Source organism: Trachemys scripta, chromosome 7 (assembly GCF_013100865.1).
Source record: "Trachemys scripta elegans isolate TJP31775 chromosome 7, CAS_Tse_1.0, whole genome shotgun sequence".
Taxonomy (NCBI): Eukaryota; Metazoa; Chordata; order Testudines; family Emydidae; genus Trachemys; species Trachemys scripta.
Window position 1 is genome coordinate 28,710,878 of NC_048304.1, and position 14,725 is coordinate 28,725,602.

General features: G+C 43.4%; 1 protein-coding gene across 2 annotated transcripts in view; it reads left to right on the forward strand.

Moving 5' to 3' along the window:
• Positions 1-13,761, forward strand: part of SUSD3 (sushi domain containing 3) — a 48,432-nt gene extending 34,671 nt beyond the window's left edge. Inside the window, exon 5 of one of the 2 annotated variants that reach the window (XM_034777074.1) lies at positions 3,423-3,585. In XM_034777074.1, coding sequence (XP_034632965.1) covers positions 3,423-3,441 — 19 coding nt within the window. In that variant the 3' untranslated portion in view covers positions 3,442-3,585. Of the gene's footprint in view, positions 1-3,422; positions 3,586-13,110 lie in introns of those variants that run through there. The other variant, XM_034777072.1, reaches the window with a different exon arrangement.
• The last annotated feature ends 964 nt before the right edge of the window (positions 13,762-14,725 follow it).

Below are 14,725 nucleotides of genomic sequence, written 5' to 3' on the forward strand. Positions count from 1 at the left end.
TTACTCCAGAATAACAGCTCCAGGGAGATAACACCCTTAGACCAACATTCCCCCTTCATCCACAGCCAGGATCCCTGTTGGCTGTTTAACAGATGCTAGAAAAGTATGACTCTGCAGGTGAGCCATGCAAGCTACACACCACACATGGACAGGCACAAGCCTGAATATTAGCAAAGGGAAGTTTAATAAAAGCTGGCAGTCTCCACTGCAAGGTGCAAAGATATCTGAGAGATTAAAGTGAGTGTCAGTGAGAGATCATATTAAAGTAATGGGAACCAAAAGGAAAAATGAAACCACTTCCCTCCACCCAAGCATAGCTGTAGGGCCACCTATAAAGGAGCAGTGAAGTCCAGATGCTGTTCAGCTGAATAAAAACTAGAGCTGGGACAAGGCAAATTATTTTGGCCTTGGATTCACAGACTGTAGGAACAAGGAGAAGTTTCCTTGGCTCATTTGTGATTGCCAAACTGAAACAACACTCTCCTTCACCCCTTTTCAGTGATTCCAGCCATTCTTCTAGGGATTTCAAGAAGAATCAACTAATGAACATGCATAACGTGGCACTATGATAGGAAACTCGCTACAGTAGCTAGGGTACACAGTAAACCATCCTCCCTGTGCATATGAAAATATCCAGTAAACTCAGAACGCTCTGCTGTGCATGCCTTGCTACCACCAAACCAGGAGTGTGCCATCCATTAGCCCTACCACTGGAAAAACAGATACAGTTAGAAGTAGGAGAGCCTGCACTAGGTGGGAATTCAGTTTGCATTAACATCCAGATTTTGGTATGAAATAACCAAACTACAGGAAGCCTCCATAGCCCTCAGTCTCAGCACATGTCCCCTCATTTTATCTCCCGGGATAGCCCCTTCCTTGACAAAGAAAGAGCTGTGGCTTTGGCTGGTGAGGACAGGTGGCCTGCTTTCTCCCCTCTTCGGGGATTTTTTGAAGATCACAGCAGACCAATTGCCTTCTATCACCTTTAAGAAACATATCTGCTGTCTCTCTCCTTCAGGCTTGAGCAGACAAGCCCAAGTTGCTTCTGCTCACCCTTTGGAGTTAGGCTCAGCTAATCAGCCCACCTGGAGAAGTGTCTTGTAACAAAATTCAGTCCACTCAGTTCAGCAATGCATTCCAAGGAGCTGCAATTAAACATGATGGTTTTTTCTTTTTATTTTTCTAACGTGAACATTTTTGGAGGAAATGCTGCATTTGTGTAGAAACATTGACAACAACCCAAAAACTCAAACCAGGAAATGTGGAGTGTTTGGAGTTTGAGGTGGATTCTTTTTTACAGCTCTCTTGCTTGTTTTCAGATGTACTGTTGTCACCAGTTAGCTGAACTGACTGCTGGAGTGTGTCAAGTGAAATGGAAAAACCCATGTCTGTGACTACACTTGAAAGTCCTCCTATGCAGCTGGTACATATTACCAAGCCAAAATCTTTGCATCTGGGCAACAGATTGCTGTACACCCACAGAAGTTATTTTTAGTGCTTGTCTCTGAAAGATCGTGAAATTCGGTCCTGGGTCCTTTCCAACTACAGGGTGTCAGCCAGTACGCATTATCAGGGTCGTAAGCAAAAAGCAGATAAGGAATATCCAATAAAAAGATGTCCAAGAGAAATGAGTGGAGAAAAACAAGATGTGCTTGGGAATTTGAGGCAAATGTGTATAAGTGATGACGCAAAATCAGTGACATGAGCTCCCAACATTTGTCCGTGCAGAAATCCCAGCTATGCTCTCTCTTCCACTAAAATACGGAGTCTGTAAAGGGCCAGGTTCTCTACTGCCCTGTGTCTTGTGTAAAGGGTTGGAGGAAAGGCACATATTTAGGCCAGGAAATTAGAAAGCCAGAGGACAGAATGCTAAGGTAAAGGGCAGCATGGCTGAGAGATTTTTACAGAAGCAGGAAGTATGGTGCTGCAGATTTACCCCAGCAAGAGAAGGGAAGGTCTTTCTTCCGGTGCGGGGAGCTAAGCTGATCTAAAGTTTTGGTAATAGGGAAAAAAATAAGCAGAGGATAACAAAATACACAAAATGAGGCTAAAAACTCAACAGCGGAAAGCTATCGAGATGGAAGGTCCATTGATGGAAAAATTAAAAAGGGCAAAATGCTGTACAGTTAGTAGCAATTTACCACCAGACTGCAAGAGATCCTTGAAGGCCAATCTGCCCTGAGGAGATTCCCGCAATGCCAGGAAGTGCTGCTGGAGTTAACACGGTGTCTGTGTTTTCATTACTACATGCCCTTGCTTACAGGATAAGTGTAGTGTTGCCACAGGTATGGCTGAAAGGGCAATTGCATTCTAAGGGTCTGCTCCAGTTTCCATTGAATTAGAGCCAGGTCCTTGCCCCGAGCTAAATCCCCTGTATGCTGCTCTAAAGGGACAGCTCGGGATTCCTCTAATATAAAGGAAGCCTCTGGATGTGTAAAGTCAGCCTACCTGGCTTAGTGTCACCCCCTTGTCCTGCACCCGCCACATAGCTGGTATATTGGGTATTGGGGCATGGCTTCAACGCTGCTGCTCTAAGTTCTGCAGGAGCTGAACCGGCCTCCAGTTGCCCCCAAGATTGGGTGAGCAGAAAGGGGTCCTACTGCCACCTCTGCCCTCCCTACCTCAGCTAACCTGAGAATGCAGACCTTTGTGCGGGTGCAGAATCGGGCCCCTCTTCTCAGGCTCTGCTTATAGATCATCTGGTCTGAAATGTCTCTCCATGGTGAGTTCAAGGGTGGCTTATTTGGGGGAGTCTGAAGGAGTCTAGCCCTTTCCCCCCGTTATCTGAAAATACAAAAAAAATCTCCAGTGTTTTTCTACACGAACAGGCTTGTCTGGGTGCTGTTTTGCATTCAGATAATACATTGGCGATTTTACACCCACAAAAGCTGAAAACAATTATGAGCCAAATCAGCTGGGGGGAAGAATTTAATCAGAAAAATGTGAATGATAATTGGGAATCATTTAAGAATATCTTACTAGATGTCCAGAAAGCCACAATCCCGCAATTGAGGAAGAAGGCTATACTTGTTAAAAAAGCGAACTGGTTTATAGGGGAAGTAAAGGCAACTATAAAAAAATTAAAATAAAAAATATAACAAATAGAAGAAAGGGTAATTTGATACTAATGAATATAAATCAGTAGAAAGGAACTGTAGAAATGTGATAAGGGAAGCCAAGGGACACCAGGAGAAATCTATAGCCAACAGAGTTAAGGACAATAAGGAGGGGTTAAAAAAAATTAGGAATAAAAAGAATGCTGACAATTATATTGATCCATTACTAGGTGGAAAAGGCAGAATTATCAATAATAATGCTGAAAAGAAAGAAGTGTTCAATAAATATTTCAGTTCTGTATTTGGGAAAAAGTAGATGATATAATGTCATCATATTGTGATAACATTCTTTTTCTATTCCATTAGTATCTCTGGAGGACAATAAAAAGAAGCTACTAAAGTAAGATATTTTTTAAATCAGCAGGTTCAGATAACCTGCATCCAAGAGTCTTAAAAGAACTGGCTGATGAGCTTCCTAGACTGTTAATGCTGATTTTCAATAAGTCTTGGAACACTGGGGAAGTTTTGAAAGAAAACTAATGGGCCAATTTTTAAAAAAGATAAATGGGATGACCTGGGTAATTATAGATCCATCAGCCTGACATTGATCCTGGGCAAGATAATGAAGCGGCTGATATGGGACTCAATAAAGGATTAAAGAAGGATAATGTAATTAATGAAAATCTAGATAGGTATATGGAAAACAGATCCAGTCAAACTAACTTGATTATTTTTCTGAGATTGCAAGTTTGCTTGAAAAAGGTAATCGTGTTGGTGTAATATACTTGGACTTCTCTAAGGCTTTTGACTTGGTACTGCACAACATTTTGATTTAAAAAAAAACCTAGAACCATCTAAAGTTAACATGGCACATATTAAATGGATTACAAACTGTCTCATAATGTAACTGTAAACAGGGCGTCACCATCAAACAGTGTATTTCTAGTGGAGTCGCGCAGGGATCAGTTCTTGGGCCTATGCTATTTAACAATTTTATCAATGACCTGGAAGAAAAGATAAAATCGTCACGGATAAAGTGTGCAAATGACACAAAAATTGGGGGAGTGGTAAATAATCAACAGGACAGGTCACTGAGTCAGAGAGGTGTGGATAGCATGGTAAATTGGCTACAAGCAAACTGGGTGTAATTTATGGCTAAATGTAAATATATACCTCTGGGAACAAAGAATCTAGGCCATACTTACAGGATGTGCGACTGTATCCTGGGAAGCAGTGAGTCTGAAAAAGATTTGGGGGTCATGGTGGATAATCAGCTGAACATGAGTTCGTAGTGTGACGCTGTGACCAAAAGAGCTGATGCGATCCTGGGATATATAAACAGGGGAATTTTGAGTAGGAGTGGAGAGGTTATTTTACGTCTTTATTTGGCACTAGTGTGACTGCTGCTGGAATCCTGTGTCCAGTTCTGGTCCCCACAATACAAGAAGGATGTTGATAAATTGGTGGAGAGGGTTCATAGAAGAATCCTGAGACTGAATAAAGGACTAGAGAACATGCCTTGTAAGGATAAACTGAAGGAGCTCAATCTATTTAGCTTAACAAAGAAAAGGTTAAGGGGTGACTTGATTACAGTCTGTAAGTAGCTACATGGAGAACAAATATTTATTAATGGGTTTTCAATCTAGCAGAGAAAAGTACAACATGATCTAATAGCTGGAAGTTGGAGCTAGACAAATTCAGACTGGAAATAAGGTGTAAATTTTTAACAGTGAGAGTAATTAACCATTGGAACACTTTACCAAGTGTCATGGTGGATTCTCCATTATGGACAATTTTTAAATCAAGATTGGATGTCTTTCTAAAAGATCTCTAGGAATTATTTTGAGGAAGTTCTATGGCCTGTGTTCTACAAGAGATCAGACTAGATTATCACAATGGTCCCTTCTAGTCTTGGAATCTATGAAAGTCAGGATGTCCCAAAAAAAGAACAGGAGTACTTGTGGCACCTTAGAGACTAACAAATTTATTAGAGCATAAGCTTTCGTGGACTACAGCCCACTTCTTCGGATGTTCCAAGTTATGCTTCCCACAGCACTCAGAACTTGGCCATATTTCATTTCTATTAAGGCATAAATGTCAATTCAAAGGGTTTGGTCCTGCAGATCCGTAGTCACTTTGAGAGGGTGATGCAGCCGCTAGATGCCATTTGCACAATGCTGGGATCACTGGATCATGTAAATACAAATTACATGTCCGCCCACAGCTATCCTCTCTTGCCTAGTTGCAAGGCAGTACTTAAGTGACAGGGAGGCCATCACACATGGCTGTGTGAGGAGATGCACAATTGGATGCAATGCTAATAAAACAAAACAAGTGATGGTGTCATCTCATGTGCTTAATATTGTATTACAGGGAGTGTGCAGTGAAATGGTTACAAGTAGCACATGACTAGTTTGATACCACTGCCTGTAACTCAGGGTAGGTCCACACTTAACACGTTGCAGGGGTGCAGCTGTGCCGCTGTGGTGCTTTAGTGAAGACACAAATATGCCAATGGAAGAGCTTCTCCCATCGGCGTAGTTAATCCACCTCCGCAAAAGGCAGTAGCTACATCAACAGGAGAAGCCCTCCTGTCAACATAATGGTGTCTGCACTGGATGGACTTTTCATACCCCTGAGCTACATAGTTATATCCATGTAAGTTTATAGTGTAGGCCTGGCCCAGGAAAGTTATGTAAATATGTAATGTGACAGGGCAATTTCCTGCGATATCTATGGGAGACCATATTGTATTAAGTATAAGAATAGTTTATGTATCATTGTAGACCAGGGATGGTATGCACTTCCCAGGGAGAGAGCTACCACAGCTCCTCCAGGAAGTAAAAACAGTAGGAGATGGTTAAGGCAAATCACTCGGGTTGTAACATTTTGAGTGAGGTACTGCCTGTGATACTGCACCACATATTCTTCACAGTGATATTATTATGATTTGATTATGACATAATTATGATGTATTTTATGCAAGATACGTCACGTGAGATGTCATTGGAAAAGTTATGATTTGCTGAATATGATTATCCTATTTATATGCATGTATCATTTTTGTATCTGAAGTTATGAATATTGACCATGTATCTGTATTTCAAATATAGTTACACCCGGGTAGCACCCACTAGACAAGATGCTTTCAGTCTAGATAGTGGGTGGGAAAGGACCTAGTCAGGGCAATGGGCCATTAGGAAAAACAATAGGCCTTAGGAGAAGCTTATCTCCCACCTAGGGAGCCTTCCTATGAATGCTACAGACAGTCTCCAAGTAATGGCTGCTATGAATCTACAAGGACATGTGATGAGACCACATGTCTCTAGACTCCATCTTGGGATGTCAGTATTTTTCCACAGACTGGTCTGGGAACCAAGCTGTGTGAACAAAGGGTTCCCTCCATAAGCAAAGGCTATATAAGGCAGGGAGTGACATCACCTGGTGTTCTTCACTCCCCTCACAAGAAGGTTCCTGGAAACACCTGAGGAACAAAGACTGAACTGGGGGAAGTGCTAGACCCAAGCTAAAGGGATTCCTAGCCTGTGAATGAAACACCTGGGGATTCCAAGCTGTAAAGCAAGTGCAGCTTGCCCCTTAAGAATCTGCAGCCTGCTTGTATCATCTCTTAGGATGGGTCTGCTATTCATATCCAATCTATTTAGTATATTACGCTTAGTTTGTGTTTCTTGTTTATTTGCTAGGTAATCTGCTTTGACCTGTTTGCTATCACTTATAATCACTCACAGTCTATCTTTTGTAATTAATAAACTTGTTTTTGCTTTATCTAAACCAGTGAGTTGGAGTGAAGTGTGTGGAAATCATAACTCAGGGGCAAAGGCTGTTACATATTCCTCTCCGCATTGAGGGAGGGGGTGAATTTTATGAGCTTACGCTGTATAGTTCCACGTGCAGTGCAAGATGGTATAATTTTGGGTTTATACTCCAGAGGGGGGGGGTGTGCCTAAGGAGCTGGGAGTTGCCTTAACTGTAGCCTTCCTATGCAGCGGCTGGTCAGAAAGCCTGCATGTAACTGCAGCTGGGTGTGTCCCTACCTGTATGTATGCTGGTGAAAGTGCAGGCTGGAGGGCTCTGCAGCTTGTCACAGCAGTACAGTGTGAGAGGGAGCCCAGACTGGTGGGTCAGGGGGCTCAGTGGTACCCCGTCCCAGACTGTACCCCAGGGGTGACAACCTATCACACCACCTCCTGGGAAGGCTCACATATTCTGGTTCAAACTGGACTCTTCAGAGACCAACAGACAAAGAAAGGTCTTTTAAGCCTGTGCTTAAACTGACTCGGGGCCTTCAATCTGGTTCCTGATTTTAAAAACTGATATGAACGTGTAAGAACAGGGAAAACCCACTTATGGGGTTTGAAGGACTGACCCCTACCAGAACCCCATGTTGGAGTTGGGGGTGACCTCTGGTAAGCTTTCTAATATGTGTGTAGGTTCTTTTATTGTCTTTATATACTTTCTCTGTAATGCTTTTACCTTAGCAATAAATGTGTTTGCTTAGGAGAAGCTGTGTGGTAACTTGTAACTGCTGGCAATACACTGCCATAGCCCTTGGAGAGAAAGCAAAGCACAGGTGTTCCCTTGCTGGAGGTATCACAATGCAGATCAGGGAGCTGTGCGGCCTTAAAAACCCTGGTTGGAAAGGAGTGAGATGTAGGTCTTCCTTCAGGAGAGATGACATCTGAGAGCTGGAAACCTTTAAGTGGGTGACCATGGAGGGGGAACACTGGTGCAGTTACTCTGAAACTGTGACACATGATACTGGGCTGAACATTTCTTTTAAAAAGTCAAGGATATTTGCACAATTAAAATGACCTCTTAGAGCTTGGTGTGTAACTTAACTGGGCTTCATTGTCATTTAAAAAATCTATGGCCCTCCTTCTGCAACTGCTACATGTGATCAGTACACCCCTTGAAGCCAGTGAAAGCTGCTTCCGTGCAGCAGATGTTGATTCAGATCCACTGATGCTAAGAGAAAGAGGAAATTGGCAGCTGAGAATTTAAGCTCCAGTAGAGAGGCAGGGTAGTGATGCCCCCTTAATGGTATGCAGGTTAATATTATGCATATTACTGTGGATCTAGACATCCTAGAGTCTAGAGCTGGATGAATACCACCCACCTCACTGAACCAGCCACAGCAGGATTTAGCCATGAGAGTTTTAGTATTGAAGCCAAGAACAGCTCGTCTCAGGCCCTTGCACAGGTGGGCAGGGCGAGGAAGCAAAGTGGGTGCAAGATCTACAGACAATAGCAGTCTGGGGAGTGCGGGGATGGCTTTCTTGCCCCAAATGATCACAAAAAGGAGGAGGCAGACCTATGTCCCCTCTTTTCTCCATTACCATCCTATAGACTTGGCCAGGAACATTGGGGGAAGTAGGCTGCAGCATCCCAGCCAGTGTTCCCCCATTGGGGTGATATAGTTCTGCACCACTCCACCCCCAATGTGGGTCAGTGGTTAAATCCCACAGTATGGCCCCCAAATGGGGCACTTCAAATCAATCGTATCCAATCCAATCACGGTCTTGGGACGACTGGACAAAGGGGTATGAGATTTGTAGCTCAAATCTGGGAATGCCCCAAAATATATACTATTCTTGTCCCCTCTCCATTTCCATCCCCCAATATGGCTATGCCTTCAGAGAGATGCATGGGCTAGTCCGGGTTTGAACATGGACCTAGGAATCAGGGTCTTCAGAGTTCTCGTTATGGCTTTGGCAATGATGCCCTCTGTGATCGTGGGCAACTCACTCCCACTTCCTGCCTCAGTTTTCTAGCTGTAAAAGGGAGAAGATAACATCCCCTACCTTGTAACAATGGTAAAGCACTCGCCATGTGAAAAGTGCTAGATATATATTTGCTAAATTATATTAATTTTCTTCCTTGCCTTAATATACTGTTGCAACTAATGGTGTGTGTGTGTGTGTGTATTTGTATTTCAGAAAAGGTTCCATTATTGTTTTCGTAATGGCTCCATTATTATCAATGCAAAGTCACCTGACATAAAACAAGAGAAAAGTTCCATCCACTCCCATTAGAAATCATTCCGTTGCCAACAACAGACAGGAAATACAAAATGTACTTATGATGTCCCACTGTGCTGGAGTTCTCTCATTGCAAGGAGGTCCTATTAGCTTTCTCATCCCCTGCAGCTAGGAACAATTCTCAACTCTCACAAAGGAGAATTCATTCAATTCATCTAACAGCCATTGAGGCACGGTTCTGTATATTACTCGTTTCTACTGGTATAGGCCGTGTCTATATCTCCATTTCCCCCCCCCCCATTACACCAGCCCCGTGGACTGTATAATCTTGTTTTTTCTAATATTGTTCAGGAGCTGTAGCATGTGCTGCCTGTTTATTTTATATTCTACTAGAAATAGATTTGAGAAGAGAATGCAAACATCAGCAACAACAACAAAAAACCCAGGCAAGTGAACCCTCGGCATCTGTCCTTTCCAAATTTAAAGTCAAACATGGCCATGTGAGAATATCAGTATCCAGTGTTACCGTGTTTGGTGTTATTTTCAAGTAAGCGCTAAGATGAGCAGGTGTTATGAGCCCCAATCACTCACGAAGTGTATATCTATGTTGCAATTAAAAGCCTATGGCTGGGCCATGCCAGCTGACTCGCGCTTGCAGGGTTCAGGCTGAGGTGCTGTTTAATTGTGGTGTAGACATTCGTGCTTGAGCTCTAGGACCCTGCGAGGTGGGAGGGTCCCAGAGCTTGGGCCGAGCCAGAACATCTACACTGCAATTGAACAGCCCCCTAGCGTGAGCCCCACAAACCCGAGTCAGCTGGCACAGGCCGCACTGGTGTCTCATTGCAGTGTAGACATACTCTAAAAGAATTTGGAATATTCCAGCTGGAGTCTGGAATGAAGGACTGTTAACATACAAAAGGGGGTCTCCCATGTTATGCTGCTTGCACACAATGGAGGGAGCACCAGTGAACAAAAGTACAAAGTGAAACTCATGTTTCATAGATCAGTATAAATTCACAGGAATCAGTCTCCACCCGATGCACATGCCTGTAGCTCTTGTTAACGCTGGGCCCAGTCCTGCCACCTCTTCTCAGTCCTTACTCAGGCAAATGCCCACTGACTTCACTGATCCCACTGACTTTTGCAAGGACTGCAGGATTTAGTCCAACGCACTATGAGTGTTTTCCTTCAGGACATGTGCATTTGTACATTTTTAACATTAGTAGGACACCCCTAGAGAGGCAGTGGCTAATGCTCCGATATTTGGTTGCACTCCACTTTTCCATCCAAAGCATCTCCTAGTGGAGAATGACTACATAATCATCGAAGGCCAATTCCTAGTCTGGCTGAAGTCAATGGGAGTTTGCTACTGAGTGAAATGGGCTCAGGTGTTGTCCCTGTAGAATAACCAGCTGGTGCACAGTGATGATCTAACTACAGTCTTCAGGGAAATTTTTTAAAATCACAGGGCTTTAGTGGTGCAGCTCCCACGACCTCCATGGGAGGCAGGCTTCAGCTGCTAAATCCCCACACAAAGCTTTATAGAATAGCTTCACAATGGGATCCGCTGCAAAAGTAAGCTCTACATTAAATGCACAAAGGCCAAAAATAGCTTGTTTTGAAAGCTCTTTGCTGCGATGTTAACATGGTCCCTTGACAGGTCTTGCAAATGTAAGCATTCTGCACTCCATGCAACAACTTGCAGACACAGGTATATTTTACAGAGTTCCTCTCCTCTTCACCCATCCCAAACTCTGTTAGGCCAGAGGGAGAAGGAAGAAACTTTCTCCTTCTCCTCCTCTGTACTTGCTGTTTTGATGAGATTGTTTTCCCTTATAACTACTTCCTATCACCTCAAGAGCTTTGAGTGGAGCTGCTGGCACTAAAAAAAGCATTTGTCCTTGGCAACATATGGTGCCCAATTGTGATGCTGCCAGTAACTGTTTTTTTTTCATGGGCATTTCTAGCACTTGATTAGAAAGTCTTTACAATGTTATGCTCTGCATCAGCATGCAGTATCAGCATTTGAATCTTGTATTTTTGTAGCACTTCGTTCTTGCATGGGTAAGTAATCTCCACACCCCAGCCATACTTCCTGCCAGTGGAACGCTTATTTCCTCTCTTGATACACAAACTTAACTCAGCGGAAGGGTGGCGGTGCTTTCAGAGCCACGGCTCCAACTCTGATGTGCTTCAGAAAGATTTTCTGAAGTGCTTGCCCTGGTTTACATGAGGTGAAGGAAAGTCACTTCTGCTTGAAAATCAGGATGGGATCTTTCATATCAATAAGCAGAACCTTTTTGTCATTTCCCTATGCATGGTTTTGAAAAATAAATAGGGTTAAAAATAACTCCTGCCTTTCAAGGGTGTGGGGGGAGGTGGAATTTACAAGGGGTAGTTAGCCCTCTGGCATAAGGGAATCCATGCAGAGGTGGGGCAAGAAGGTTTGGTCTGCTCATGTGCTAAGGGAACCCTATTGCTAGGGCCCTACCAAATTCACAGTCCATTTTGGTCAATTTCACAGTCATAGGATTTTAAAAATCATAAATTTCATGGTTTCAGATATTTAAATCTGAAATTTCACAGTATTCTAACTGTGGGGGGTCCCAACCCAAAACTGTGTCGTGGGGGTGGGAGGTGTGGCAAGGTTATTGTGGGGGGGTCATGGTATTACCCCCCTTATTTCTGTGCTGCTGCCTTCAGAGCTGGGTGGCCGGAGGGCAGCAGCTTGTCAGGCGCCCTGCTCTGAAGGCAGTGCCACTGCCAGCAGCAGCACAGAAGTAAGGGTGGCAATGCCATACCATGCTGCCCTCACTTCTGCGCTGCTGCTGGCGGCAGCGCTGCCTTCAGAGCTGGATTCTCGGACAGCAGTCAACTCTCTCCAGCTGCCCAACTCTGTGAAATCTGGTCTCCCCTACAATAGCCAGATTTCATGGAGGAGATCAGATTTCAGGGTCCACAACGCATTTTTCACAGCTGTGAATTTGGTAGGGCCCTACCTATGGCGGTTCAACTCCCACTGCCTGCATAGACTGGGGGGATGCTATCTCCTTGGCACCATTCCTAGCCACAAGCTTCATAAAAGCCCTTCTGCATTATCTCCATCTGGAAGGGGGTGGAGCTAGAGGTTAGTGGAGCAGGGACAGCTGCTGTGCCCCAGGGCAGTCTCCTCCTCAGCCCATGAGCAGGTATCCAAGCAGGTGTCCTAGCCGGAGCTGATACGGGCAGCATTAACCCTTTCCTGGCTGCTATTGAATAGCCACAAGGGGACTCCGGTGCGTGTATTAGTGTGCAAGCAGAGAGAGGGCCTTACGGCTTGTCTGCATGTGAAAGTTGTACAACCCTGCCCCCTCCGTGTAGGTACAGTTATACCAGTAAAACAGTGCTGATACCAGGATAGCTTATTCCCGTATGGGAAGGAGACTAAACTATACCAGTGTACGGCACCTTTGCACCAGTATAACTGCATCCACGCTGGGCATGACATGAGGATTAATTCCAGAGTTCATGGGCATGTTGAATTTCATTCATCGCTGTTGCCACTGGCTATAATGGCACTCCGGGCACATTCAGACATCATGAATTACTACACCGGAAAGACTTTTAGCCAGAGAGGAAAGGGCCAATGAGTGAGTGTAACTGTAATTTATGCCCATTTTAAGGCTGCTTCATGTTTCCAGAACAGTGTAAAGGGACTTGAAGGTACCTGAGAATCAATCCCATAGTGTAGGCAACTATCATGATTTGTCAGTAGGGCAGTTAAGAAAACTGCAACAAAATTCAAAAAGAGATGCCCCCCCAACCCCCGTTACAGCGGCAGGTAACAGTTGTTTTCAAGCTGTGCCTCCTTCACAATTATGCAACTCTCCCAGCTTCAGCTGAGAGACAATTATTTGCCCCATCACTGCCCACTGTTTTAATGCTAGAGCAAGCAGTGCATGTGGCACAGTACAGATTGTTTGGTAAATGTTTGATGTGCAAATAAAATGGAATTGAAAATTCTGACTCTGCTAAAGCAAGTAAAACCCAGCTAACTTTCGCCTTCTTACTTGCAGATTCCACCAAGAATGGACTAGGGACATCGCAGCTTCTGCGTGTTGCAGAGAAAATGACTGTCAGCCCAAGTTCAACACAAGCGATAGTGCACCTATTAAACAATTACTGCCAGAACATAACGTTCCAATACATACAGTGAGTACAATACATGTTGCTGAGGTCTATAGACATGATAAGGATATTTATAAGAAACCCGTCTCTCGTATACCTGGATAATCAATGTCAGAAACAAATAATTTGCTGTGTTGGACCAAAATGAAATATGGTTAGAAATATGTGCCTTAAAGACTGTGTAGAAAACTACTTAATTATTCTTATGAATCTGAAAATTTTATACATCAAGATTATTTTAAAATGCTTCCAGATTTAACTTAAATAAAATAATGAATGTTGATGCTTACAATAAGTAGCCATTCTCTACAAAGTGCTAAATATCATGGCAAGAATATAATATTCTCCTGTACATACCATAGAGAGAAATGGTAACCATTTGTATATTTGCTTCATGTAAAGTCTCTGACAACAACTACACGTTCATATGACTGCAAACTTCTTTTAACCTGCGTTCTTTTTGTAACCATGCCAGAAAAAAAACGTATTTTTGCACACTAGTCTGAGAATTACAATAAAGATTTCTTTTTAATGAAAAAGCATTGTCATTTTATTTGAGAATGGCATTACAAGTTAACTCACCCATTCTAGGTATATACAGGACCTCATTGTTCATATTTGAATATATATGTTCTTGTTTTTCCAGTTTAGATAATTAAGGAACTGCTCTGGCTCTTATTCTGTAGTTACAATATAGTTGTTCTCCACGTTCAAACTGAGTTCTTATTTGTTCTCTCATCAGAAAAATAATAGGAATTGTTGCCACTTTCCAGCCCTTATAAAATACGATTGTAAGGCAAGCCTTACAATCCCTGAGGGGGAGGGATAGCTCAGTGGTTTGAGCATTGGCCTGCTAAACCCAAGGTTGTGAGTTCAATCCTTGAGGGGGCCACTTAGGGATCTGGGGCAAAATCAGTACTTGGTCCTGCTAGTGAAGGCAGGGGGCTGGACTTGATGACCTTTCAAGGTCCCTTCCAGTTCTAGGAGATAGGATATCTCCAAGCCCTGACAATAGACTTAATTTGTGACCTCATTATGAAGAATTCAGATGTTTCACTACATCCTTTTCCCCCCCACCAAATTTTGAAAGACTTTTAGTTATTTTCATCAGCTCAGATTGTTGCAGTTTACCGAAGAATCTAGAAAAACCGTACTTCATTTTGGCCCCAATTCAGAAAAGCACTTAAGCATGTGCTTAACTTTAAACACACGTTTAAGTCCCACTGAACGATGTTAAGCACATGCTTATGTGCTTTGTTATATCGAGCCTTTTGGTGGCCGTGATGACTCTAGGAATTCTGCAGCTGAGTGGGCATGGGGCATGCCCGTTTCTGGTCTGATCAGTGCTCTCTGAGTATTGCACAGCACACTCTGTTCCCATTGACTGTATTGGGAGAGACAAACACTCAGTCTCCTGCAGGAAGTTCTCAGCACCTTGTTGGATATAGCCCTTGTCATTTCACCCATAATGCTCCTCCAGCTCTCAGCTGTTTCATCATATTG